Consider the following 27487-nt stretch of genomic DNA (forward strand, 5'->3'; position numbering starts at 1 on the left):
CAGGCACTGAGTGCACAGTTTGCATGCCTTTATAAACCATGGATCTTTGTTGAAGTAAAATAATTCATATTTACAGAGTTTGCATATTTGTTTTGTGCAGGATTGTCACTTTGTTGTGCACAGCAGCCCACTGCAGCTGTCAGAACTCAGTGCACTATATGACGAGGGGTATATAAGTGCACTGCAAGATTAAACATAAACGAACAAATTTCTTGTATATTTAACCCTCTGGTGCATGAATTATTACAAAACAGTACCACATTTTGTTGCTACAGACATGCACATTGATGTTTTTCTGTATTTTAATCTTATTTTAACTTTTACTCAGTGTATTGATGTATATATACTATATAAAATATATTAATTCTTCATACGTGGCAGAATATTGGTGACTCACTAATGTCCATTGAAGATGCTAATTTACGAGCCACACCCATGCATACATTTTAAAAAAGCCTTTAAATATGTGTCCTCTGTGGTGGACACTATGCATCAAAGGGTTAATGTCGCTTGAAAAGTAGTAATTGCATTCTTCGCAAATGCGATTTTTTAATGTGGATGAATGATGGCGGCTAAGCAAATCCTGTTACTCGTTAAAAAATTCTCAATGAGAATGAGCAAAACTCATTTTTCAGATATTCAGTAGACAGTAAACTACTTCAACTTAACGGTGCTAAAAATTAACCCCATCTCCATTAATAAGACAACCTTTTTTGGTCGGTGATTGGTTAATATTCATGTCCGTCATAGTTTCCCGCATTCTCATTGGCCAGCACCCTCTTCTACGGTATCTCCCTTTAAATAAGACCGTCAAGATTTTGGAGCGGACTTCAACGAAGTTGAAGTTGAAAGAAACACTACAAAGTAACTACAGCGAAAGCTGGAAATATGAAGTAATTGTCGCTTATGAGCAGCTGTGGTCCAGAGGAAATACTCTGCAGTCATGGAAATGGAAGATAAACCGAAATATGGTAAGTGTTTAACGCTCCAGGCGGACACGCTTCACTTTATTTGTCCCGAGACTTTTATATGAGTTCAATGTTGCTAGTTTTGTTATGATGCGTGGCGGTATCGTTTTTTCTTTCTTCCTTTCTTTTTGTTAATGGTTGTGTTGTAGCATTTCCTAACTCGGTTTCAGTAACATTAGCCTTTGAGACTCTCGCCCATTCTTCTTCTCCTTCGGTTTCATTGTTATGGGGAAAGTTTAAAGATCAGTTTCTCTCGTGCAACGTGAACGTGGTAGCCACTTTCTCAAATACTCTAATAACGTCTCCCACAGTCATGTAGCTTTAATACAATTTCCACTTTTGCTCGTGTTTTTAATCTTCAGGAACCCCCTCCCTGTGGGCTAGTTTGGAGGACTCTTCGTGTATTGTCAGGTTGTACAATGTCCCAGTTAGTCTTGTGCTTGTCCGGTTGCTGCCACATTCCTCAGACTGGTATGAGAGGCAACTGGAGCTTAGCTGTCGCCCAGTATAGAGCTTAGCTTATTAGAAAATGCCTCAAACAAGAGAAGGGGGTCTCCAGTTGTCAAGCAGGTGATTTCACAGTCCCCACAGTTTCGTTTCATACTGCAGTTTGGTAATAATGTGGGGATGTCAGCACTGTTGAAATGCTTCTCCTGTAGTTATCAGATGTGGCTGTAATTATGCCATTCAAGCTCCAAACTCCATTTGTTTTTATACTGGAATATACTGTTCAATGCACCCCTGTATGATTCTTGTAAAGAAACTGTATTAGAGAAAGGGTGAATGTTTATAAGCTATTATTTTGGGTCAGTAACCGTGTCGTTTGCATGCTGTAATAGATACAACTTCCTTTCTTAGACAGTCTGGAATGTAAACTATTCTTAATAACACCACTTCTGCAGGATGTTGATATTTTCTTATTTACAGGCGTCCATAGTATTCTCCTCCTTTGTCTGCACACACCCTTTCCCACTCTCCCTGCCACATGATGGCTAATTGATTCACTTTACTAACCTACCAAGAGAAGCAGTGCATACTGTGTGTGTGTATGTGTGTGTGTGTGTGTGTGTATGTGTGTGTGTGGAAAGTGCGGAAAGTGAAAAGCAGCGAAAGCACAGATGTATGTTCATGCCAAGGGAAGGCGAAAATGATGACTTGGCAACAATCTCACTTATGAAATTAGGCATGGTTTGAGGAAGCAGCCACAAGAAACCTTCTGTGTATCACCCTGTGTGTATTTCTCAGAAACAGAAGGAACATGGACTAAAACCTCAACATGCCACGACTGAGTTCAGGATCCACCCTGGTTTTACGTGCTGGAGTAATTTCAAGCTGATGTATATGAAGGAAACCACAATGAGAGGATCTGAAACAGCTATGCAGCCATTCCCTGGTGTATATTAGCTCTAATTATAAGACACACTTAGAAGGGAGTGGTTTGAAACCTGATCCCTAGACTCTCTGTCTTCTTATCCCCGTTACTTAAAAGTGGTTCAGATTTATATTTGCAAATGAACTTTGTTTCTCCACTCAGTTTGGACTTGGTGCATTTTCAGTTTTCTGTACCAGCTTTAAACATAGAGCATGCCTATTCTGCCATCTGTTTACATTTAGACGTTCTCGATTATACTCTCACAGCCCAAAGTGTAGCATGTGACTGTACTAACTCTCTGCTAACTTGCCCACAACTTCAAGCACAAGCGGGTTGTTTATTAGGCTCAGAGGGAAGAGCTACAAATGGTACAAAGGGCAATAATATGTTGGCACAGTTTTGAAAGCTCCCCTTTAAATCATCACTTGTTAATTATCAATCAGAAACCACATGTTTGTTAATATTGTCTAATTTAAGCAGTGAGGCTGAGATTTTGAAATGGCTTCCTCTTTACTGTTATTGTTAAATAGTGTCTTAATTGTGTCTTTTCTCTTTACATTTTTATTCATTCATTCATTTTATATCTCACTTATTCCAATTCAAGGTCGTGGAGAAGCTGGAGCCTATCCCAGGAATTAGCAGGCGTGAGGCAGGGTACACCCCGGACAGGTCTCCAGTCCATCACAGTAGTGGAGCTTTGATCCATTCATTTAAATCAAGAATGTTGAAGCAGGGAAACTTGTAGGACACTGGCCCTTTAAGACCAGATTAGGATATTCCTGGTGTAGATCACACAGCTGGCAAAGTTCATGTAATTAGCATTCACATGGAAAACATTCTCTAGTTCAGTACTTCTCAAGTAGGGGTACATATACCCCTCGGGGTACTTTGAGACATTCCAGGGGGGTACTTGAGAAAATAAAAATAAAAAAAAGTGTCCATGTAAAATTTATAATAATCTTGTGATATAAATAAAATAATAATATGTAAGTTTATAAACTAAAATGTATATGCAGTATTTAGTTTTATCTAGCATTTACATGAATGCATTTGCCATGAATTTACTCATGGATGATTAACATGTTTGAAGTATGTCCTTTAAAAATGTTTAAAGTTTAAGTGTTTTTTTTAGTTACAAATCTTAATAAATCAGGACCTGATGGCAGCATTTTCTTCACTTCAGTTTCCAACCAAACAGGTTGGCATTAGTTAGCGAGTACAAGGCTGAAAAAAATTATCCCACAGGGGGGTACAATGTTGAAAAAAGTTTGAGAACCAGTTCTAGTTTTAGTTTCAGTTCCCAGATTAAAACCATCCCAGAAGCAAGGAAGCGGTATAGTTTGAATTTCTCAGGAAAATAGCTGGGAAATAAACATGTTACTCACTAACAATATTCCAGAGACCAGACAATATGTGGAAATTCTGCCATGTCAGTACTAACAGATGGTTAGACTTTTTAGCAGCTTAAACGTGTTATAACTTTATTTTATTCTGCTTTTATTATTATTTCAGTTATTCCTTTTCTATCCTATTCTACTGTATATATTTTATCTGCTAAGTGTGACTAAATCTACGCTCCGTTTAAAAATGAAAGACTGTATTGTGCTCTGCTTGGACTGAACTTGGCATACGTCTCTAATGTTTTCCAATTCTGAATAATCTTTTCCACTGTGGAATGATAGATTCCAAATTGGTTGGGAATGACCTAATAATCCTTCCCAGACTGGTGTGCAGCAACAGTTGCTTCTCTAAGATTATTGCTGATGTATTTCCTCCTTGGCATTGTGTAAACACACACCTGAAGGCTCCTACTGAGCACACTACAAATCAATGAAGGGTATTTGATCAATTCATGTGGAAGCATTGAGAGTGAACTTAAATAATATTGCGAGGGGTTGTATATGATGAATTTTAAGACGTAGAAGAAACCAGTTGATTCTTTTCTATTTTTAGTCATGTTGTAAGAGGCTGTGTGCTTTTCTCATGTTGCTGTTTGGAGATCTCTTCTAAATAAGAGATCAGCTGCTTAAACGGGGCTTCTCTCAACAGTAAGAGTCAAAAACTGAATGCAGACTGCTGAGGGATGTCTCTAATTACATCAGTTTTGTTAAGTGCCATCCAGATGCACAGCAGGATTGTCCATTTAAGTTAACAAAGCTCCTGAGAAACAGCTGATAAGTCGTCCAGAGTCAGTCAGAAATCCATGTTCCATAATTTTCTAAAGGATGCAAAAGTTTCTAGATAGCTATAACTTATGTGTGTGGTCTTTGTGTTGCTTCCTTTGTAACTCCATAAATAGATCTGAGCTTAGCGTTGCAGTCCAAGTTCAGATGCAGAAACCACACCCCCTCTCTGTAATGAAAGACATATGGGAAACAAACGGTGAGGAGGAGTCGCTGTAACTTCCAGAAACGGAGGAGTTTGCCTACTGTGCTGTCTGAAAGACAGCTGTAAATGAAATACTGTTTTTGGAAAATCCCTAAATTAAAATCTTGCGTCCTTGCAAACTGATAGAAATATAGCTACAAAAAAAAGTTTTTTTAAGACATTTTGTGTAGGTGCAGGATGTGAAGGGAGTTACTGAGGAACTAAAGCGGGGGAGTCGGAGAATGTCAGGACGTGTTAGACAATAACAGTGTTGGCAAAGAGTGGAAAGTTCATGCTATGATTATACCTAAGATTTCTTTTCTCTCTGTAAAGACTTACTCAAACCAGTTTGATATCCCATCTTTAAATCAACATAGTTTGGATTTAATGGTTTGGGATGTTCATGACTCATAGATTTAAAGCTACTCTTTTGACATGCTTCCAGTATTGTCATCCACACAGTGAAATACCAGAGAAACTACATGCCTCTGGTTTCGTTTCATGACTGGATGATTAAGGTTTTGTTATGTTAGAAAACTCATCAAACACACTCAAAGCCTGTGATGGTATGAGCTAAAATACTGGCCAAGAAGCAGAAGCAGAGCAGATGGAAACTCCCAGTCATTTCAGCTTATTTTTCCCTTTTTTTTTTGCCTCTGTCAGGGTTTGCAAAAACATTTTCAGCATTTGTTGTGTCAGTGTGCTCTTTGTTAAAGCGAAGAATGTGTTTTACATGCTCTGATTGCTTTTGGCTGGTGAGCGCAGAACAGTGAAGTCCAAAACATCCGTTCGCCAAGAATGAGTAAAAAAAAAAAAAAAAGAAAAAACAAAAACATGCCAAATGTTTTTTCCCCCCTTTCGTCCTGTTCCAATAAATTGGAGAGGATTTTATCACAAATTTGAGCTATTTAGTATTATTCAGAGCAGCTCTGATACAGCAGCTGCTAATAGTATTTATACTCTGAAATACACCACACTCCTTTTTTTCTTTTGCTTGTCCTGTCCAGCATGGTAGCAGCAGAATGACAGTCTGGCTGCTGTGATGTGCCGAATAAATTTGCTTTGCCAAGGGGAGCTTTTAAGGGTATAAGGCTCCTCTTGATAATTTTTTTTAAATTTATTTATTAGTTTTTTATCTTATTTATTTATTTCAAATTATGGAATTTATGTAACTGGGAGGGGACAGGAAAAAAAGAGAATATTTGAGAGAAGTAAAAAAGAAAGTAGAAAATAGGAAAAGGAGACAAAGATACAGTAGATAGATTGGATTGTTGTCTCTAACACCACCAACCAGCTGCAAATATCTTATGCATCGCAAAAAAAAAAAACTATCTTTGTGAAGCATAAGATATTTGTAGATTATTTCAAGATCTATGTTTATTAATGAAACTGGACGGTTACTGGATGGAAGTGTGGGGTATTTTCCTGGTTTTAATAATATTAGCTAAATTCATCTTTGAAGCTATTTTTTATTTTTCTGTTATTTCTAATATATTGTAGAAAGTGGGTGCCAGTGTTAAGTTTACTGAATTCTTTGTAGAATTCTGCTGGATAACCATCTGGAGCTTTATTGTTGGGCTGGAGAGCTTCATGGACTGAAAGAGGTGAATCCGAGACCATTTTATTTTCATGTTTTAATTTTGGAAGATTGATGTAACTAAAAAATTGATCAGTATTCTCATCTGTTGTGTTTAGTCGAGATTTATATAGCATTTTATAGAAGTCTCTAAAAGTGTTATTTATCTTGTCAGGGTCGTGGCTGATGTTTCCTTCTGGATCTTTGACAGAGGAGATGGTTGTTTTCTCCTTTTTTTGTTTTTAATTGATTATCCAAGAATTGTTTTTTTATCTATTATTTCATTAAGTTCAAGTTTAGCTTTCCTTACATCGTTCAGAGTGTGTTCTTCATGGTAAGCGTCCTCTAAGGATTTAATTCTGAGTTCTAACGCAAATCTTAACTAAAATTCTTGAAGTTTCCTTCTTGTTCTTATGGGAAGAGAAAGAAATTATTTTCCCTCGAATTACTGCTTTTCCTGCTTCCAAAAGAACACACACTGAAGTTTCTGGCAAGTTGTTTTCTAGAAATACACCACACTCCTGAAATCAATCAGTCCTTCTCAACATGCAGCAAAAGATCAGGACACCTTTTCATTGTTGTTTTCTTACTGACATTTCTCTAAAACATCCTCCCAGCGTTAACTCGCAGCTGTCTGTAGCTTTTTCTCTTTCAGCCTCAGCCCTTTACATGAGATCACATTCTTGTCTGCGTGGCTTTGAGTTTTCACAGAGAACAAGGTCTTTTGGAAAAGGGAGGAGGTTGAGGGAGTCTCACAGGTGGAGCACAGATTGGAGGGAAGCAGTCGTTTCAGAATAAACAGGAGGGGAAGCATGAAGTTAGGTGGAGCTTCCCTGATTGCACAGCCTATTCAGAGACAGGTTGGACTGGTTTCTTCCTCCACAGTACCTACATTTCCCTCGAGCTTGATCATTTTGTTTGCGACAAGACGTTAAAGTTTTTCTGAGCATTTCAGCTTTTAGCCTGGGAAAGAATTTCAACATGCCCGAGGAAGGAGAATTTTATGGAAAGCATGGTAACTATTAGTGTTTTATTAAACATTCATCTTATTTAATCTGCATTCATGTAAGAAACGTGACAAAATTGCGAAGTTGTTGTTCTTTGCTTACAAAGAAAGAAATGTATGTGTAGTTATAAGTGAAATAGGAGCGGCAGTATCGGCATGTCATCACTGCAGAGTTGAAAACAGGTGTGTTTGTGTGAAGCTGCTGCTGAGAGATTTGCTGATTATACAGGTGTTTGGGAGCTAAACAGATACTATGGGCTAGGTCTAAACTCTGGAGGCTTTTTTTTTCTTTGAGTACATATCATTTAAATATATGGAAATATACATTTCTCTTCTTGACTTGTTAAAGCATGCTAGAAGTGACCAAACCAAATGGTAGCACTCACATGAAATATGACACCCACACCCTTTCTGACAGGAAGCTGCTTTTTCTGATGGCCAGGATAAGTGGCAGCTTCAGCATTAGCCCACTCACCACATGCATAATTAACATGCAAAGAAGCTACAGACAATATCACACTTTAATTTTTGGTTTGGTTGTAGTAAATATTTTAGTGACTAACGAGGCTTATGTGGTGGTGTTTTTCTTTTTATTATTATTTTGGTCCTTATTTCAGCTCCACAAACATGTTTCCCACAGTCAGTTCAAATAAAGCTGTAGGACGTAATTTGCTTAGATATGAGAGACTCTGCCTGCTTCTGAGTCTGACCTCAGACAGCCTGCATTAAGCTGAGTCTGCTGAATCAGATGGAGAAGGGGCTTCTTGCTACTCAGCATTCCTACTCTGTCCATCCAGGTCTTCAGCAGCAGCTTACAGTAAAATTTCAATTTCACAGAAAGCAAACGCTTCAATCTTGACTCTATTAAAACAGCCGTTGTCACACAAAAATGTATAAATCATCACTTTTATCCATGAACAGAAATTCAATTTCTTCCGTTCAGAGTATTCATGGTTTAAAATGACACAAATCTGTGTTAGCAAGATTTTCCTATAAAATTATTATTCGTTCTGAGGTGTGTTACGAGCAAATTCATCCCGACAATCTGCTCCGAAACGGGTCGTGGCCGACCATCAGAAGTATTGAACATGTTCATATTTACGACTAAAAATCTTAACGTGTGTGAGGAAAGCCGACGACTCCGGAGTTGTGACTCCAAAAATTATGATGTGGAATGCATTGTAGCCAATCAGAGAGCAAGATGACTAGGAAGCAAGGATATAAAGTCCGTGTTCACGCTGTCTCCAAGCTATTTTTTTCAGTTCTGGATTTTTCGGTTAACAATAGTTGGAAGACCGCCATCATTCCTTCACCATGTATGTCCTCTGCCATGCTGGGTATTGTTTTCTGGTTTGTTAGGCCATGGTTTTTCTTCATTTTTCTGATTGTTGCCGTGTTTCTTCTTCATTTTTGTTAGCTCACATTTGATCACATTTCTGTCTTGGAGGACTAGGTTGTAGATCGGTTGCGGGACAGAATAGTTATGTGTGTGCTGCTTTGTGATGAGATTATCAGAGCACACCACACACAGTGTGAGCAAAATGGTTAAATGCCTGATTTTTCTTTTTTTTATCTTCACGTGTGGGGTTCCAAACATAAAAAGAAAATCTCTTTAGATTTATAAGATCCCTATGTATGTACCAGCCTTTAGTCACCAGGGAGGAATTTTGAGTTGTCAGGCGTGTCAGGCCTGTAGGGAAAAGTCATGTGACAGAAGAAAGGGAGGAAGATAAGGTTGTCATGTCATTGAATGATAAATGCTCCTCTTTTTTCATGTAGGCCAGCCGAGAAAATATGATCCCACCTTCAAAGGTCCAATCCAGAACAGGTGAGGTGGCGTTGTGATTTCACTGCTGACTGTTTAGGTAACAAAGTCTTCTTCTAACTCGTTTTTTCTTCTTGTTCTAGGGGCTGCACAGACATTGTCTGCTGCATCTTCTTCATTCTTGCTGTGCTGGGTTATATAGCAGTGGGAATACTTGGTAAGGATTGTACCTGTTAATGAGAGAAAAATAAAGAGCAGGCCATGATCGATCAAGCTTTGTAATGTTTGCTTTCCAGCCTGGTCCCAGGGTGACCCCAGGAAGGTGATCTACCCGACAGACAGTCGAGGCCAGTTCTGCGGGCAGGCCGGCACGCCACTCGAGTAAGTTTCCTAAGGACAAATGTAATTCTGTCACCGTGGACATTTCTTCTTTAATTTGAGAGCAAGTTACAGAGTGAAATAAAAGCTGAAGTTCTAGTTTTTCTACATCAAATGTTGAAGCTGACCGTCTGTTATCCAAGCTGCTCCCCAGTACATAGAGGGAATTTACTCCTGTTATTAATAAGTCATCATACATCTAAAGCATAGATTATATCCTTTTTGAAAATTTAATTTTTACCTTTTTTATATACCACAAGTTTGCCCATGTCTGATCATAATTTTCTTTACCTTAACCTACTTTGTTAACATATTGGGCCTGAAGATGCACAAAAATCAAACTAAATTAAGAAAATTAATAGAAAATCAGCTGATTTGACCACATTTCTGTGTTGAGTTTACAAATGTATGTCAAAATAAACTCAACACCACTCCATCTCATCCTAGGATCCTCGCTGGAGGGCACAGTACATTACATTACAGTACATTTTTGTATTATTACATCTCCAGTTTAATCTAGTCAACAACAAAATGTAAGAGATTCACATCTGCTCTTTGGAGTAAAACTAAACTTCAGGTGTCCTAATTTAAATTTTTAAAACATTTTCTTTAAAAATGTTTAAATGCAAGTTTTAAACTATGACATAAAAGTGACCGTCTCATGGTTTTGAGTTTTTTGTTTTTTTTTCCCCCCACATTCAACAGGAATAAACAATTCCTGTTCTACTTCAACATCATGAAGTGCGCCAGCCCCATGGTGCTGCTGGAGTTCCAGTGTCCAACTACACAGGTGGAAACTTCACTCTGTGTCCTGGGTTTTTCTCAGAGATCAATCAATTTCTTTTTTAAGTTATGAATGCTCAGTTATTTTATAGAGAAGACATGATGTCAGTTTCTTCTTCTTCCAGCATGACTGCAGTGTTGTTGTGCACAGTTCTTACTGTTCTGCATGTCCCTGTTCTTGTATGATGTAACTGTGTCCTGCTGTAAATTGCTGATCCTCAGATGTGTGTGGAGAGCTGCCCTGATAAGTTCATGACGTTAGTCAAAGTCCACAGCAACCAAAAGGACTTTGACTACTACAAAAACTTCTGCAAGGAAGGTGTGACTTCATCAATGGTACATCGCTGTTTTTCATTTTCCAGTGTTATTCTAGACCCGTTTGATCTAAAAAATACACATTTTTACTGTTTTGCTTTGTTTTTTTCCTGATTTTCTTTGGAAATACTTTTGCATCTTTTGTTTGTGCTTTTGGCAATTAAATAAATAAATGACTGTATTTCAGGGTGTACCACAAATACTCAGCGAGGGTCTCTGTCCTGCCATGCTGATGCCCAGCAAGCCCTGTGAGTTTAATTTTTATGTATTTTATGTATTTTTTATGAAATGTTGAGTTAAGTAGATTGTAAGCTGCTGCAAGCAGTCATGTGAAAAAAGTAAATGCACCCTTCCTTACTACTTCCAAGGGCTTGAAAGTAAAAAGCAGTCAGCTGCTAATGGAGTAAACTAATAAACAGTGTGAAAGCACAGGTTCTGTCACTTTGCTGGTCTGGAACATCCTGGTGTGTTAACAAAATAACCTGAAGGAAAGACATCAGCAATGATCTTGTGGCCTTTCCACTCCAAGCTGACAGTCTGCCATCGGGCACATTCATAATATTGGTAAAGATTAAAGATTATAGTGTGTAATGCACTGCTGGCATTGTCGGACTCCAACGATGTCCTGAATTTGTGGTCAGAGAAACTCAAAAACCCAAAACCTTGATCCAGACCCCGTAGAGCTCGGTTAGAAAAAAAAGACTGAAGTATGTTGTTGCAGGAGAAAGCCTCTAAATAAAAGGAACATGGTGGCACAGCTTAGATTTGCATATTTACGTGTGAACAAACCACAAACCTTCTGGAATATTTGGACAGACCAGACTAAAGTTGAGATGTTTGTTCATGGTTGCGCAGCAGTATGTTTGAAGAAAATCAAACAGCATGTCAGCACAAATGTGGTGGAGAGGTGACGATTTAGGCTTGTTTTACAGCCACAGGTTCTGGACACCTTGCAATCATTGAGTGGACCATAAAAATCTTTTTAAGTATCCTAGAGTGTGGGAGCCATCTGTCTGATAGCTAAAACCTAACTGAAATAGGGTCATAAAACAGGAAAATGATCCCAAACACAGCAGAAGATCTACAGCAAAATGACTGAAAAAGAAGAGAATCAAGATGTTCACTTCGTCCAGTCAGTCCTGACCTTAAATTGACTGAAACGCTCTTTCAAGTCCATAAACTTGAACTGAAGCAACACTGTAAGTAAAAGTGGACAAAACTCCATAACAATGAGACTGATAAGTTCATACAGGGAAAAAAAATTATTTGTATAAAAGCTGGTTTTAAAAGCTACTGAATCTTCATCTTCTACACTGCTTCTGCATTTTGACATTATTGTTATAAATAAACAGAATTGTAAGTCATGTGTTCATCTTTGGTTGTATTTACCTAATTTCAAGACCTGGAGCCTCATGTACAAAGGGTGCGTACACACAAAAATGTGGCGTACACTCATTGTCACGGCAAAGTTCAGATGTATCAAGAGCGAAATGATTGTGGCATGACTGGTGCACGTACGTTTCTACAGCTGTTGATGCTTTGGCAAAAACAGGCTGGAAAACTTTTATAATTAAATATGAAAACAGTTTGTCCTCGGACTGAGTGATGCACACATTGGAGACACATGAACAATTAAATTCTGATGAGCAATAACAACACATGCACGTATCTGCAGTTGAGTGGCAATGTGCAACGCGGTGCAAAAATAACCATTAAAACCATTAACTGCTTTAGCCGTATTAGACGCTGTAAATGTACCGATACAAAGAGAGCATGTGTTCAGAGACGGAGAAATTTACCTGAACATGATGACAACTGGCTCATCAGCTGTTTTAGGTTGCGAAGAGCAATCCTCCTGGAACTGAGCAGAGCTGTGACTGGCCTTGGAGAGCAACATGGCGACGAGCCATGTGCTGCCTGTGCCCATGCAGGTGCTGACCACACTGGGGTTCCTAGCTACAAGTGTATTACCACAAATTCAACCATCCATCTCGCGATCTTGTTCTTTCAGTCACTACCCAAAACTCGTGACCATAGGTGAGGGTAGGAACGTAGATTGACTGGTAAATTGAGAGCTTTGCCTTTTGGCTCAGCTCCTTCTTCACCACGACAGACCGATGCAGAGTCCGCATCACTGCAGATGGTGCACCGATCCTCCTGTTGATCCTTCCCTCACTTGTGAACAAGACCCCGAGATACGGGAACTCCTCCACTTGGGGCAGGACCCTATTGCAGACCCGGAGAGAGCACTCCACCCTTTTCCGGCTGAGGACCTTGGTCTCGGACTTGGAGGTGCTGATTCTCATCCCAGCCACTTCACACTCGGCTGTGAATCACTCCAGTGAGAGCTGAAGATCACAGCCCAATGAAGCCAACAGAACCACATCATCCGCAAAAAGCAGAGACCCAATCCTGAGGCCACCGAACTGGATCCCTTCAACACCTTGGCTGTGCCTTGAAATTCTGTCCATAAAGGTTATGAACAGAATCAGTGACAAAGGGCAGCCTTGGCGGAGTCCAACCCGCACTGGAAACGATTCTGATTTACTGCCGGCAATGCGGACCAAGCTCTGACACCGGTCGAACACAGACCGGACAGCTCGAACAAGCGAGTCCGCCACTCCATACTCCTGGAGTACCCCCACAGGAGTCCCCGGGGGACACGGTTGAATGCCTTCTCCAAGTCCTTGAATGCCTTCTCCAAGTCCACAAAGCAAACGTAGATTGGTTGGGCAAACTCCCATGTCCCCTCAAAGGCCCTGAAGAGAGTGTAGAGCTGGTCTACTGTTCCATGACCAAGACGAAAACGACACTGCTCCTCCTCAATCCGAGGCTCGACAATCCGACAGACCCTCCTCTCGAGCACCCCTGAATAGACCTTACTGGGGAGGCTGAGGAGTGTGATCCCCCTGTAGTTGGAGCACACCCTCCGGTCCCCCTATTTTGAAGAGGAGGACCACCACCCCCTCTGGCCGCCTCAACAATAGAAGCACGGAACACAGCCCATTTGGACTCACTCACCCCCGCCTCACTCGGAACATGGTTGAAGCTCTGCCGGAGATGGGAGTTGAAACTCTTTCTGACCGGGGACTCTGCCAGACGTTCCCAGCAGACCCTCACAACATGCTTGGATCTGTCAGGCCTGACCGGCATCCTCCACCACCATCTGAGCCAACTCACCACCAGGTGGTGATCAGTTGACAGCTCCGCCCCTCTCTTCACTCGAGTGTCCAGAACATACGGCCGCAAGTCCGACGACACGACTACAAAGTCGATCATCAAACTGCGGCCTAGAGTGTCCTGGTGCCAAGTGTACATGTGGACACTCTTATGTCTGAACAAGGTGTTTGTTATGGACAGTCCATGACGAGCACAGAAGTCCAACAACAAAGCACCACTCGGATTTAGGGTGGCTGCTCTGAACTGCTATTTGGTGCATAAGCACAAACAGCAGTCAGGACCCATCCCCCCCACCCGAAGGCAGAGGGAGGCTACCCTTTCGTCCACCAGGGTAAACCCCAATGTACAGGCGCCAAGTCGGTGGGCAATGAGCATGCCCACACCTGCTCGGCTGCTCTCATCAAGGAGCAACTCCAGAATGGAAGAGGGTCCAGCCCCTCTCAAGGACAGTGGTTCCGGAGCCCAAGCCATGCGTCGAGGTGAGTCCAACTATATCTTGCCGGAACCGCTCAACCTCGCGCACCAGCTCAGACTCCTTCTCCGCCATAGAGGTGACATTCCACGTCCCTAGAGCTAGCTTTTGCAGCCGAGGATCAGACTGCCAGGGTTCTCGCCTCTGGCAGCCGCCCAGCTCACACTGCACCCGACCCCTATGGCCCCTCCTGCAGGTGGTGAGCCCAAAGGGGCCAAATTCAGCCTTGGTCTTTAATTCCGTCCATTCCAAAAGTGGCTCCAGTGGGCTCTATGGAGAATAGGCTGTTTCTGTGTCTGGGGCCTCATTTATAAAACTGCGTAGCAAAGCAAACTACAGGTGGCGTATGTAGGTAGGCAGTAGGTGCTGTCAATGCCGTGTCAGAAGGCAAGACAAGCCAGAGGCATCAGATGGTGTGGCTGGGTCTTTCAGTTGATAGGGCATCCGTCTCCCATGCTGGAGACCAAAGTTCAAATCCCACAGGGGTGAATCACTCTGGCGAAAAGCGTCTGCTAGATGAAAGCACTATTGCCGGTAATTTAGACATTTGTTTTAATTTAAAAAAATAAATATGTACAGATACATCTGAGATTGGTAGCAGTTTATTTAGTGTTAAATAATATAAACACTCAGAGGAAGTCCTGCAGGTGCAGAGGGACACAATCATCACTATTAACGAGGTGGCCAAGGAGTTGCGGGAAATGAAGACCGTCTTGACAGAAATTAGGACAACAATAAAAAAGCATTGTGTAAGAATAGATAAAAGGAAATCCACCTCTTAGTGTTTCATAAACGTTGCATCACTTCGAGAACCCCAGTCTGTGTCCCGCTCTGCTGGGTCTTTAAAATGAATGACTGAAGCTACTTTTCGCATTTCCTTTTACCGACTGGTTCATGCTGGCAGCAGACTGTCCACCTCATTTAGCTGAATGTATTTTATAACATGGACGTTTTGTTACTCAATGATGGAACATATATTAGTGGTTGAGGTTCTTATATCTCCCTTTTTCCTGGAAATCCTGTTTTTCTCCCTCCAAGCGTGCACTCTTAGAATTAATACTGAATGTCTTTAATAATGTCTTTAATGTCTTTATTCATTATCTAACATATGGTGTGAAAGGTAATAGTGGATTGTGTACAGCATTTCCTTGATTTTATTCTGTACCGTTGGTGTTGCCGTTTCAAGTTCGGTTTATATAAATCCCAAAAGTTGACTATAATTGGCATATGCCGTTTTTTGTTCATAGGCCAGCTTGATAAATGAGGCCCCAGAACTTTTAAATGTTCACGAGTGGTGCCTGTCCACGCCCCTCTGTGGAAGAGGGTTCTGGCTTTCGCTGGCGTCCGCTCGGTGATTTTAGAGGGCAGGCTCAGCTAGCTGGGGGGGTGGGTCAAGGCAGTATCCACTACCGGGATCAGTGGTTATTTCCCTTCATGAGGCCACAAAGGGAAGGCAAGGCAAGGCAGTTTATTTGTATCGCACATTTCATGTACAGGACAATTCAAAGTGCTTTACATAAAACAAAGGCATTACAGATATTTAGAAATAGTAAAAGGCATCAACACATAATCACAATAAAATAATAAATTACATTAAAATTATTAAAAGCAAGATAAGTTAAAAAATAAGTAAACATGCAGATTTCATGCATAGGCGCATGAGAAAAGAAATGTTTTTAACCTGGATTTAAAAATGTCTACATTTGGTGAAAGTTTAATCTCCACTGGCAGTTTGTTCCACTTGTTTGCAGCAAAACAGCTAAATGCTGCTTCTCCATGTTTAGTCTGGACTCTGGACTAGTTGACCAGAGTCTTTGGATCTAAGAGCTCTGCTAGGTTTATATTCTCTAAACATATCACAGATGTATTCTGGGCCTAAACCATTCTGGGATTTGTAAACAATCAGAAGGGTTTTAAAATCTATTCTGTGACTGACTGGAAGCCAGTGTAAAGATTTCAAAACTGGTGTGATGTGTTCAGATCTCTTAGTCCTGGTTAAAATTCTAGCAGCAGCATTTTGTATGAGCTGCAGATGTTTAATGTTCTTTTTAGGAAGTTCTGTTAGAAGACCATTACAGTAATCCAGCCTACTGGAGATGAATGCATGGATGAGTTTCTCTTGGTCTTTCCGGGAGACTGAACTTTAATTCTGTTGATGTTTCTGAGCTGGTAAAAAGCTGTCTTAGTGACAGCTTTGATGTGGCTGCAGAAAGTCAGGTCTGAGTCTATCAACACTCCAAGGTTACGAACTTGGTCGGTGAGTCTCCAGGTGTTTGCCAATGCTGACCCTCTTCTCTTTGCTACCAAACAGAATAATCTCTGTTTTGTCTTCATTTAATTGTAGAAAATTCTCCTTCATCCAGGTGTTTATTTGCTCCAGACACTGACACAATAAGTCTATTGGACTGCAGTCATCTGGTGACAGAGACACATAAAGTTGGGTATCATCTGCATAACTTTGATAATTAATGCTATAGTTCTGTAATATTTGACCCAAAGGGAGCATATACAAGTTGAACAGAAGAGGTCCAAGGACTGACCCCTGGGGGACTCCACAAGTCATGACCACTCGCTCAGATTCAAAGCTGCCGATCGTAACAAAATAACTCCGGCCTTCTAAATAGGACCTGAACCAGTTAAGGACCGCTCCAGAAAGTCCAACCCAGTTTTCCAGCCTGTGCAACAGGATTCTGTGATCTACAGTATCAAACGCAGCACTGAGATACAACAGAACCACGACTGATACTTAACCAGAATCAGTATTCAACCTAATGTCGTTTAACACTTTGACCAGACCTGTTTCAGTGCTGTGATGAGGTCGGAAGCCGGACTGAAATTTTATCAAGATTTCCACTTTCATTTAAAAAGTCATGAAGCTGGTGAAATACAACTTTCTCAGTATTCTTGGAAATAAAAGAGAGGTTAGAGACAGGTCTATAGTTGTTCATTATAGAGATATCTAGAGTCCTTTTCTTTAGGAGTGGCTTAATAGCAGCTATCTTTAGTGACTTGGGAAAAATGCCTGATGCCAGTGAGCTGTTAACTATCAGCAGGAGATCACTTTTTACTGAGGTAAAAACTGAGTCGGATGGTATCATGTCCAGAGTGCATGTTGTTGATTTCAAATGCCAAAGAGCTTAGACTCACCCGTTTGAGCACACATTCGCTAAAAAGTGGAGCAAGCAAGTGAGGGGAGAAAATTTTATTTTTGGGCCTCACAGACTAGGAAGATACATGACTGTTGGAAAACCTTTTAGAAAGTGAATTTAGCATAATATGGGACCTTTTAATAACCCCATGCATAAAGTGTAAAATGTCGTAGGCTCTAGGCAGCCTCACCTTTTCCCTGTCACACTCATTCTTCTAAATTTCTGATCGTGCAGAGAGGGTAGTCTCGGGTTCGGACTCATTTGAATATGATTTGCGTATTTAAATAGGGGCATGGAAAGGGAGGAGGCGGGTACACCAACACATGCACTCAATTTCATGTTAATTGGGATGTACAAAAGAAATGTGCTTGGATTCATGCATGTGGACAAATTCATACATCTGGATTTTTTTTTTTTTTTTTTTTTTTTTTTTTTCCATTGGTGCGTACAACATTTTCTGGATTTGAGTGTATGCCATTTTTCAGTGGGTAATCCACACAAGTTTTTGTACATGAAGCCCCTGATGAAGACCAGCTGGTTTGTATGTCCTGGTGTATAAAATTAACAATTTCTTTTTCTACTGTCATTCAGTCACTCGTAGGTGCTTCCCAAGTTTGGGCATGAAAGGTGGTGTGATAACCGTAGGAAACAGCTCTACGTTTGAAGATGGAACCGGAAAAATCAGAAACGCCAAGGATCTTGTGGATGGAGTAAAGTGAGTAGAATTGTCACACTAAAAAAGCCACAACCTCAAGCTGCCACATCAGTTCTCGTCACAGTAGTTCCTCTCTGTGGGACCGGATAAACACACAGGTGTCTCTCCACAGGAACGCCACTGTGGTTATTGAGGCTCGTCAGGTGGTGATGAAAATCTTTGAGGATTACACACAGTCCTGGTACTGGATCATCATGTGAGTGAATAATCCTCATTGTTCCTGCTTCTTGTTCACTTTGATCCAGTCGGTGTGAGTTAAACACCGGCTGAACGCTCTGTTCACCCACTGACACTACTCACTCTGCAGAGGGTTGGTTATTGCCATGCTCACCAGTCTGCTATTCATCGTCCTCCTGCGCTTCCTGGCCGGCATCATGATCTGGGTCATGATTGCCATGGTGATACTGGTGATTGGATACGGTAAGAGCCAAAGCACACAGTCTTATCTTTAGGGGGGTGTTTATAACTCTGTAGCCAAGAAAGGACTCAGGACTTGCAGCCTTTTTGGAGATAGACGAGTCGCTATTAGCTCCAACTTGTACCTGAATCGGTTGAATATGTTCAATGCATTTGATTAAATTCCTTAAAAGTACTCTTACTTAAAGAGTCTGAACAGACCGGGATGGATTAAAAAACAAATGTTATGTTTTTCTTGCTCTCTAGGTATTTTCCACTGCTACATGGAGTACGCTTCCCTTAAAGGAGAACCAGGCGCTAATGTGACTCTGCAGGAACTGGGCTTCCAGACAGACCTCTCTGTCTACCTGCAGATCAGAGATACCTGGCTGGCCTTCAGTCAGTACAAACCCAAACTACAACATGCTCTCAGACTCATAAGCCTTTTATTTTTGTGAGACATTGTATTTTCTCCCTCTTCCTCTTAGTGATTATCCTGGCTATCGTGGACGTTATCATCATCCTGCTGCTGATCTTCCTCAGGAAGAGGATCCTCATCGCCGTTGCTCTCATTAAAGAATCCAGCAAGTCAGAGTTCACAGCAGAGCATGAGGATGTGGAAAAAGGAGGAACAGGGTGATAAAGTTGGATAGTTCTGATCTGAAAATCTTTTGTTTTTATCCTGTGTGCAGAGCCATTGGACATGTGATGTGTTCCCTTCTCTACCCACTCATCACTTTCTTCCTCCTGGTCTTGGTCATCGCCTACTGGGCAGTAACGGCTGTGTATCCTTTACTTTCACTCATAAATACACAAGTAGAGAGATTTTATCCTCGGCTCATGAAGACGTATCGTCTGCTATAATGGCCTTTTCTGTATTCAAATGTAACATGTTTTTGAATGCATTAACAAAACCGCAAAGGCTCATGGGAAATTCATATTTAACCTTTTTGTTTGTTACCCTCTAAATTTGTGTTTTGTGCTTTATTTCACATGTTTATATTTAAACAAAGTTTGTTTCATGAATGTGAGGGACAGTACAGAGACAGAAACCCACCACCACTACTAGCTGTAATCTGTGTTTCACTGGAAATTATGCAGGATAAGAACTTAATAACTGATCCTGGATAAATTAAACATGTCCCCAGAGCAATTAATTTAATCTGGTTTATTCAGCAAATACAGCAGGAGATTTACAGTGGAAGGACAGAACTCTGGTTTTTAAATTAACGAAAGTGTTTGTACACTTAACAGAAAAATGTCCTGGTAATTTTCTGTTTACTACGGACGTTTTTTATTTATAAAGTGCTTCTCACTTTGAAAAACACACATAGTGTCTAGTTGCTTTTGTCATTGTTGATTTCACCTTTTATTTAACTTTTTTTACTGTGTGATTTATCTTAGAGTATAAGGAAGTCTGCTTGAGCCCTTTTCATAAACTTTCAATTTACAATACTGGAAATGTTGTACAGGCCCGATGGATTTGTTAGATTTGTAGTTTCCAGCTTCAAAATGTAAATGTGTAGCACTGCAATGAGCTGATGTATGAGTTTGTTTGGCTTACAGAGAGAACATGCATGTTTTGCATCCAGTCATGGAGAAGAATTTAAATTGTAGACTTTAACAGAAAAGATCAGTTTCTTGTCTACTTCTAATGAACCGATCTACAAAGTGTTCAATGAGACGGCGTGTGAGTACTCCAGAGCAACGTGTAACCCAGCTGTAAGTTCCCTTCATTCATTTTCTGTGGTCTTTATCTCTTTATTGGTCTCATTGAGCATTAAATGTTCTGGGTTTCTGGAACCTGTTTGGGATTTCTTTTCAGAACTACTCGACGAGTCCCATGAAGACGCAGTGCCCCAACTCCCAGTGCCTTTTTGCTTTCTACGGTGGAGAAACGGCTTACCACAAATACCTGATCGGCCTGCAGTTCTACAACGTCTTCCTCTTCTTCTGGTGTGCCAACTTCGTCACAGCTCTGGGACAGATGACCTTAGCCGGTGCTTTTGCCTCTTACTACTGGGCTTTCAGCAAACCAGCTGACATTCCTGCCTTCCCAGTGTTTTCTGCCATGGGGAGAGCTCTCAGGTGTGTAGATGTTTATTGTAAACTTGTGTTGTTTGCTCCGTCTCTCAGCTGACAACTGAGAATGACTTAAATCCTGTTTCAGGTATCACACAGGGACTCTGGCCTTTGGCTCCCTTATCCTCTCAATCATTCAGATCATCAGGGTTTTGCTGGAGTATTTGGACCACAAGCTGAAAGGTCAGGTAGATTAATACTCCCTTAAAGTATCTGTAGGAGACCTCAGAGTAGATGTGTATGATGTTTGCTTATCCATCGACTTGTGCTGTCGTTCACAGGAGCCCAAAATAAGTTTGCCAAATTCCTTTTGTGCTGTCTGAAGTGCTGCTTCTGGTGTCTGGAAAAATTTGTCAAGTTCCTGAATCGAAACGCCTACATTATGGTTGGTCTTGTTTTAATTTACTGGGGAATTCAACAGGAAACTGTTCGTTAGTAAACACAAGCTGTTCTGACACATTCACATGTTTAAAGGTGGTTTTTAGCTCTGACTCTGCTGCAGTGATGATGAATTAAAATAACTTCACTGATACAAAATGAAACTGAGCTTGTAGATTGATCACTGATAAAACTTCTTCTGTTAGTCACAGTAACAGAAATGCTAAATTGATAGCAGCCCAACACTCCCCAACTTTAGAGCATATGTTAGTGTAGTTACCCCCTTATTTGATAAGTGTAACTCCCAGCCTGTATAAATATACCTGGAAGAAACAGCAGCAGCATCCCCTTTAGCTCCCATCTTCTTCTCTTTTTCAGAGATTGTGGAAACAAAACCTCTGTTGTTGCTTCCTCTCTATATTACCAATTTAACCTTTTAAATATAAACTCATAAGCCAGAATCTGGCATTATAATGGTTTGATCATGTTTTACAACAGGTCTTTTAGTTTTTCTTCCCTTTTTTTCTCCCAGAATTGTTCAAATCTCACTTGCAAACCATCACCACCTTCTTTTCATGCAGAACTGAACCTAAAAACTAAAGCAGTTCCCTCACTTTCTGATCCCCCTCCTCCCATCTGAAGCCCTGTCTGATACTCTGTTAGCTCTGGACCTCAACAGAAACAACCACATCCCCTTTTTTATATATAAAACTATTTACAGCTGCACGTCTAAATTAGTTAGAATTTACCTTTTGTTATGGCTAGTGGTGCCTGCAATAGATGCTCACAATACTGTTATTTTTTAGCTTTTGTTTTCCTCATAATTTTATTATTGAGACTATAAGATAATCCTATGGTTGTGGTATACTTCCTGGTCAGTTTCAGTCATTTTCAAATATGCTATTTATCAGAAATTTAACCTGTTCAGTTTAAACTCTAAACATGACCTTTTTCCTGAGCAACATCAGTTACCATGGTGATCTAGCCATGTTTACCACTGAAGTGATCCTGAAATCTGAGTCCATTTGCAGCAAACTTGTTAACCCATTAATTTGTGTTGTTGTACCAACATTAAAACTAACGTCGGGACCTTTTCTGTTGATGTAATGTGTAAACTTGGCTGCTAGGTGGCGATATATGGCAAAAACTTTTGCACATCTGCCAGAGATGCCTTCTTCCTCCTCATGAGGAACATGATCAGGTAACTGTTTTTTGTCATGGCTTAACCAGAGTTTTATTTTTAATTAACAATAATCTAAGTAAAGTCTTTAATCCTTCAGGGTTGCTGTCTTGGATAAAGTGACTGATTTCCTCTTATTTTTGGGCAAACTGCTCATCGTGGGGCTTGTGGGTGAGTTAGTTTATTTCATCCTTGATGAACTACATGAAAGCACTCTTAGGTTTTTTTTTTTTTGTTAAATTGTATGTCTGCATGCACTGATGCTTGCAGCCATCTGTGGGGCTTATTAAACTATTAGTAAATAAAGCACATTCACTGAACTGGATGCAGCTTTTGGCTTTATTGTTTCAGTGGGACCATATTAGACCTTTTTTATAAGAATTCAATTTCGATTTTTTTTTTTTTTTTTTTAACAAATCAAATTTTATTTTTAATGTGCTTTCCATGCATCACCTCCTTGCATGAAATGCACGAAATGCAAAAAGTAGAATATAAGCAAAAAATGCACACTGAGCAAGTCGCTCGGTGTGCATAAAATTTTTAAATGTTTTTAAAATAATTTTTTAAATTACTTTTAGAGTTTTTATAGCAGGAATAAATTATATCAATAATTAATATGAAATGATAGTAAATGAACTGTACAGATGATGAGTTTGTTGTTTTTGTCCACAGGGGTCTTTGCCTTCTTCTTCTTCTCTGGACGAGTGAAGGCGTTTGAGAATACTGCTCCCCACCTTCACTACTACTGGGTGCCCATCCTGGTGAGGTTATTTAATTAATGTTTTTATGTTTTATATTTTTATAGGTGTATGAATCTAATTTTTATTTTGTACCTGTTTTTTTTCCATTTATATATTTTATATTTTATATCTGTGTGTACATTATATTTAACTCATTGTAATTTTGATTTATTTTTCAGAAACCTGTATTAAATGATTAGAAGAGGGACAGAATAACTGTGCTATTCTGTTTCCATTCAGTTTTTGCATTTTAACCTCTGTGTGCGTGTGTGTGAATGACATTTGTTTGCTCTCATCAGACTGTGGTGATTGGCTCGTACCTCATCGCTCATGGATTCTTCAGTGTTTACGCCATGTGTGTGGACACGCTGTTCCTGTGTTTCTGTAAGTGATGCTTCCTCCGTCTCTTCTCTCCACAAAGTGTTTAATTTGTGACACGTAGAAGAAAAATGATGTAGGAATGTTAAAGTAAAGAAATCATTGTGGTGATATCTTTAGTTTTTCTGACTGTGCTCTTTTGGTTTTGGGCCGTCTCTAATTCTAAGCTGCTTGAAGGGGGGGCGCTGCACTTAAACTTCTCTTATTTAAAAATAAGTCTGGCTTATTGTTACCTGATAAAAGTGCCGGCTTTGTGATGAGCTTTAACTTGCATTGCCTGTGGGTGCTTTGCTTGCTTGCTATTTGACTTCCTCTCTCTTTTTGTCTCTTCTTTCCCTTTTTCTCACTTCCCACAATTCTCCACCTCCCAATTTACCCCCCTTCAAACACTTATCACTTTTACTTTGATTTCTTTTAATTTTTTATACTAATCTTCTGTTCCACCCATTAACACAAACAAATATACACACACACGATAAGGTGAAGACCTGGAGCGTAACGACGGTTCAGCTGCAAGGCCTTATTACATGTCCTCAACTCTTCATGAGATTCTGTGGAAGGACAAGGCTGAGGATCCGTCTGGGTCTTCTGCTCTTCAGCAGGAGGCTGAAGACGACCGGATCAAACCGCAGACGGAGGACGACAACGCTTAGAAACAAGGACTTTCACTGACTTTGTAGCACAGAAAAATGCAGATTTTTTTTCTTTACTGTTTATCACTGTAGTAAAGAGCTGGAGCTTTATTACCAAGCAGGATATTGCTTTCTGTATTTTTATCTCAGCGAAGGGCTGTAACACAACTACACATTTAGCCTTAAAGTGATTCATTTCAGTTAAGCTTTTATTTGTAAAGCTGTAAAGGTACTTTTTAAAGATGCAGTCTAGTTCCTTATAATCTGATGAAAAGAAATCATGATTAGTCCAGTTTATAGAAAAGGAAACCCTAGATAAGGAAACTGGTGGGTCTCATTGAATCTCTGCCCTGCACTGATTAACTTTGATAGATGTAACTCTGATTATTTACCTTTTCTGTGTCCACTAAAAGAAGGAAATATGGGAAATGATTAGTTGACCATTTGCTAAACTCCTCCCCTAATTAATTCAGTGTGTTTGGTATTTTCTGTTAGCTTTCTGAAATTAAATGTGTTAATCCAATGGATAGATAATGCAGCTGGAGGTTGAATTATTCAGACTTAAATTAGCCAAACGATGCGCTGCATATGCTCCAGATTTTTTTCATCAAAATATTTAATCGTATATAAATACAACCAAATTCCCAAAACGGCTGCTTTCATTCACATTTTTCTGTTTTTGTCAGATGTCTAAATGCGTCAGAAATCGATATACAAGTATGAATACAAGTGTGTTACTCTGGAAATGCTTTATGTAACCAGGATTTGTCAATTGGCTCTCATACGATTTGTTTTTTCTTTTTTAATTCATTATTAAAGTTTTTTGATAACTGCAGTAGGCAGTTATTAAAATTATATAGCATTATATAGCATTGATATAATCTTCTAAATAGAAAGTCATAGGTGGCAGATTGTCTTGATTTAGGGATGAACAAGAAACAAACAAGCATGATGATAAATTCTGTACTGGAGGCTAAACGGCAACATGTGGTCAACTTGGACTTGAAACAAAAGACTTTTCTTGCAATTTTAAACGTTAGCAGCAAAAGAAAAACTGTCAGATCACAGCAGTTCAGAAGCAAAGCCTGATTCTTTTCACATTTTCTACATGACTCAGTATGTGGGAGGCCGAGTTTCCTGTGTTTTTGATCAACTTCTAACATTAGATTTAGCTAACATTAAGTTAGCTTAATTTAGCTTGCTAGCTTAGCAGTCGTCATTAGCAATGAAAACCTGAAGCTTGGTGTTTGTCTCTGTTAGAAGTCGGTAGCTTTTTCTCTAAAACCACAGTTAACGTTCACCTATCAGCCTTTCATGGGCTGTGTTTATAATTAGTGGGACGTGGTTTAGGATATGGTCAACTGAACACTTAGCATCATCCTAATGTTAATCAGATGAGATGTGTGTGATTTGTTGCATGATTTTAATATGTTGTGTGGTCTTTAGTGAAGCTGAACTTGGAATGTGTTTAGCTGCTCAGGTAAATATCTGGATGCTGGATGAGCAGCCTATTCTGAAGGGAACTGTAGCTAATCTTAGTTGTTGCCTTTTTTTCATTATTTTAATTACAGTTCCTCCCACTGCCAGTAGCCAGTATAAACTTGAAGCCTGTCATGTGCCTCATTTACAGTGTTAAAGTTGGTCATTTTGCACCTTACAGTTCAAATATGATTGTTTACATTTAATGTCACATGATCGTCTGTGTGTCCAGATTCTGCTCAGTAAAGCACTTTAATGCTCGCACGAAGCCATAATAAAATAGTGTGCAGGAGAACTGAGGAATCAGTTCAGCCTTTTGCTCTGTAGCATCTTTACATTTTAGTTGTGTAGATTTACATTTAAAAACTTAAAGAAAGTTTAACAGCAACAAATGATGAAAAAAATGAACGCATGTTGCTTAAAGTGTCTGAACTCTTCATTAAAGCTGTACGCCTTCGTTTTCTAGAAAACTTGTTTTTTTTTTGTTTGTTTTTTAAAGTCCTGAAGATTTTCTAAAAATGACAGCAAATCATATCTGTCTGGACTGATAGCAACTTTAATGACTTTAATTTGATCCCTTTCCTTTCATCGCATCTCTCTCCAGTGGAGGATCTCGAGAGGAACGATGGCAGTGCTGAGAGGCCCTACATGATGCCAGAGAGCCTCCGCAAAATCCTGAACAAGAAGAACAACACGGAACCGGCTCAGTGAGCGCTTGATTGAATGGCAAGGAGAACCAGTCTGCAAGTCCGCTGTGTTCTCTAAATGGTTTAGATCATTGGCCCTACATGATGTTCTACCAACATCGCCTCGTTCTCATGCCGTTTTTCTTTTGTTGAGATTTGGACCCTTCTACAGTTTAGTGGTTTTTAACTGTTTTGAGATTATTTCCATTTTAAGCATGTTTTTAGTGTGTTTTGATGTTTAATTTTAGATTGAAGATTAGTTTGAGCATGTTTTCATGTGCAACATGAAGGTACACACAGCGTGTTAAAGTTGTTTATTGCTGTGCTTTTATATTTGAATATGTAATCTTGTTACCAAAGCCATGCACGTACACTGCCAGTCAGTTGTTGTTAAAGCTGCTTTTTTTTGCTACTTTTATATTTGTGCTTAAATTATCCGATAGAACTTTTATCAGCATCTGTTTAGAGAGAAATGTAACGGAAACAAAGCACAAGTTTATGTTTATATTAACTGATGTACAGAATTTCTTTGGGCTTCTGTTGTACTTTTGAAGTTTAAATGTTTTCAAATAAAACATAGTTTTCTAAAAAAAAAACATGGTTTCAAAATTTAACAGAAGTGTGTGTGTGTGTGCAAGAAAATGTTTAAGACATTAAACTAAATCCACAAGGCATCCCATCAATTATATTGCAGAGAATTAGGAAAATGTTCTGTTTATTCAATGTGTCCCTTTGTTTAGCAGCACTTAGCGTGTGTATAGTTAAACGTGTCTCCGTAATATTTTGCAGTCAGACACAGAAAAACAAGTTTTGTACAGCCTGTGTTCCATAAGCTGTCATATATCAACCTCACATAAATATAAATTATAAACTAAAAGTAACTCCTACCACTAAAGCTATAGGTCAAGTCAGAAGTAACTGGTGTGAATTTTTCTGGGCTTCGAAGTTCACATGTTGGATGCTACCAGATTTTAGCTAATAGGCAATGTTTTTTTGTTAAATCAAATATTAATATTGGTAAAATCTAATTAACAACTTCGTACAACTTCACAGTACTAATATTTGAGGTAACAACATGCGGTGTTACTCTTTCTTTTAGCACTGTGCAGCAGGACACTGCATGTTGTTACCTCAGAGATTAGTATTGTGAAGTTGTACCAAGTAAATACAATTATTTGGTTCCCTGTAACAATTACTTACATGGCCCATGATGAGAACACTGCCATAATCTGAAACTGAAAGAAAATGTTTTGAAACCGTGAAAGTCAGTGTTTAAAAATTTAAAACCTGAAATAAAGTTTTGCAAGTCTGAAAATAAGTTTTGAAACCTTGCAAGCATAATTTTGGATTTGATTTTTTTTCCTAAGTGCAACATGCATATTACAGAGTTTCAGCCTCACATTTTCAGAGATTCAAACCCCTTGTTACAACCTTGCTGTTTTCAAGTAAAGATTTTCAGTGTTTCAAATATGGCATTGTTTTCCCATGTT

The 27487-nt window shown here is 39.6% G+C and overlaps 1 protein-coding gene across 4 annotated transcripts; it reads left to right on the forward strand.

The window, feature by feature from the left end:
- Positions 1 to 793: 793 nt before the first annotated feature.
- Positions 794 to 26606, forward strand: LOC121634414 (choline transporter-like protein 2). 4 transcript variants are annotated; one of them, XM_041977028.1, is made up of 22 exons: positions 794 to 971; positions 9069 to 9117; positions 9198 to 9271; positions 9351 to 9435; positions 10138 to 10222; positions 10438 to 10551; positions 10718 to 10778; positions 17923 to 18046; positions 18159 to 18242; positions 18354 to 18466; positions 18710 to 18841; positions 18931 to 19030; positions 19135 to 19227; positions 20080 to 20164; positions 20268 to 20530; positions 20613 to 20707; positions 20806 to 20909; positions 22030 to 22103; positions 22183 to 22253; positions 22755 to 22843; positions 23122 to 23206; positions 23681 to 25767. In XM_041977028.1, exons 1-22 carry the CDS (start codon positions 944 to 946, stop codon positions 23851 to 23853), a joined length of 2181 nt encoding a protein of 726 aa, XP_041832962.1. In that variant the 5' UTR covers positions 794 to 943; the 3' UTR covers positions 23854 to 25767. The 4 variants fall into 4 exon arrangements, with proteins under 4 accessions (XP_041832962.1, XP_041832979.1, XP_041832954.1 ...); XM_041977045.1 differs by lacking the exon at positions 23681 to 25767 and adding an exon at positions 25916 to 26606 and having other exon boundaries at positions 796 to 971; XM_041977020.1 differs by lacking the exon at positions 794 to 971 and adding an exon at positions 7073 to 7298.
- Positions 26607 to 27487: the final 881 nt, after the last annotated feature.

The sequence above is a fragment of the Melanotaenia boesemani genome, chromosome 2 (assembly GCF_017639745.1).
Source record: "Melanotaenia boesemani isolate fMelBoe1 chromosome 2, fMelBoe1.pri, whole genome shotgun sequence".
In the NCBI taxonomy this organism is placed as follows: domain Eukaryota; kingdom Metazoa; phylum Chordata; class Actinopteri; order Atheriniformes; family Melanotaeniidae; genus Melanotaenia; species Melanotaenia boesemani.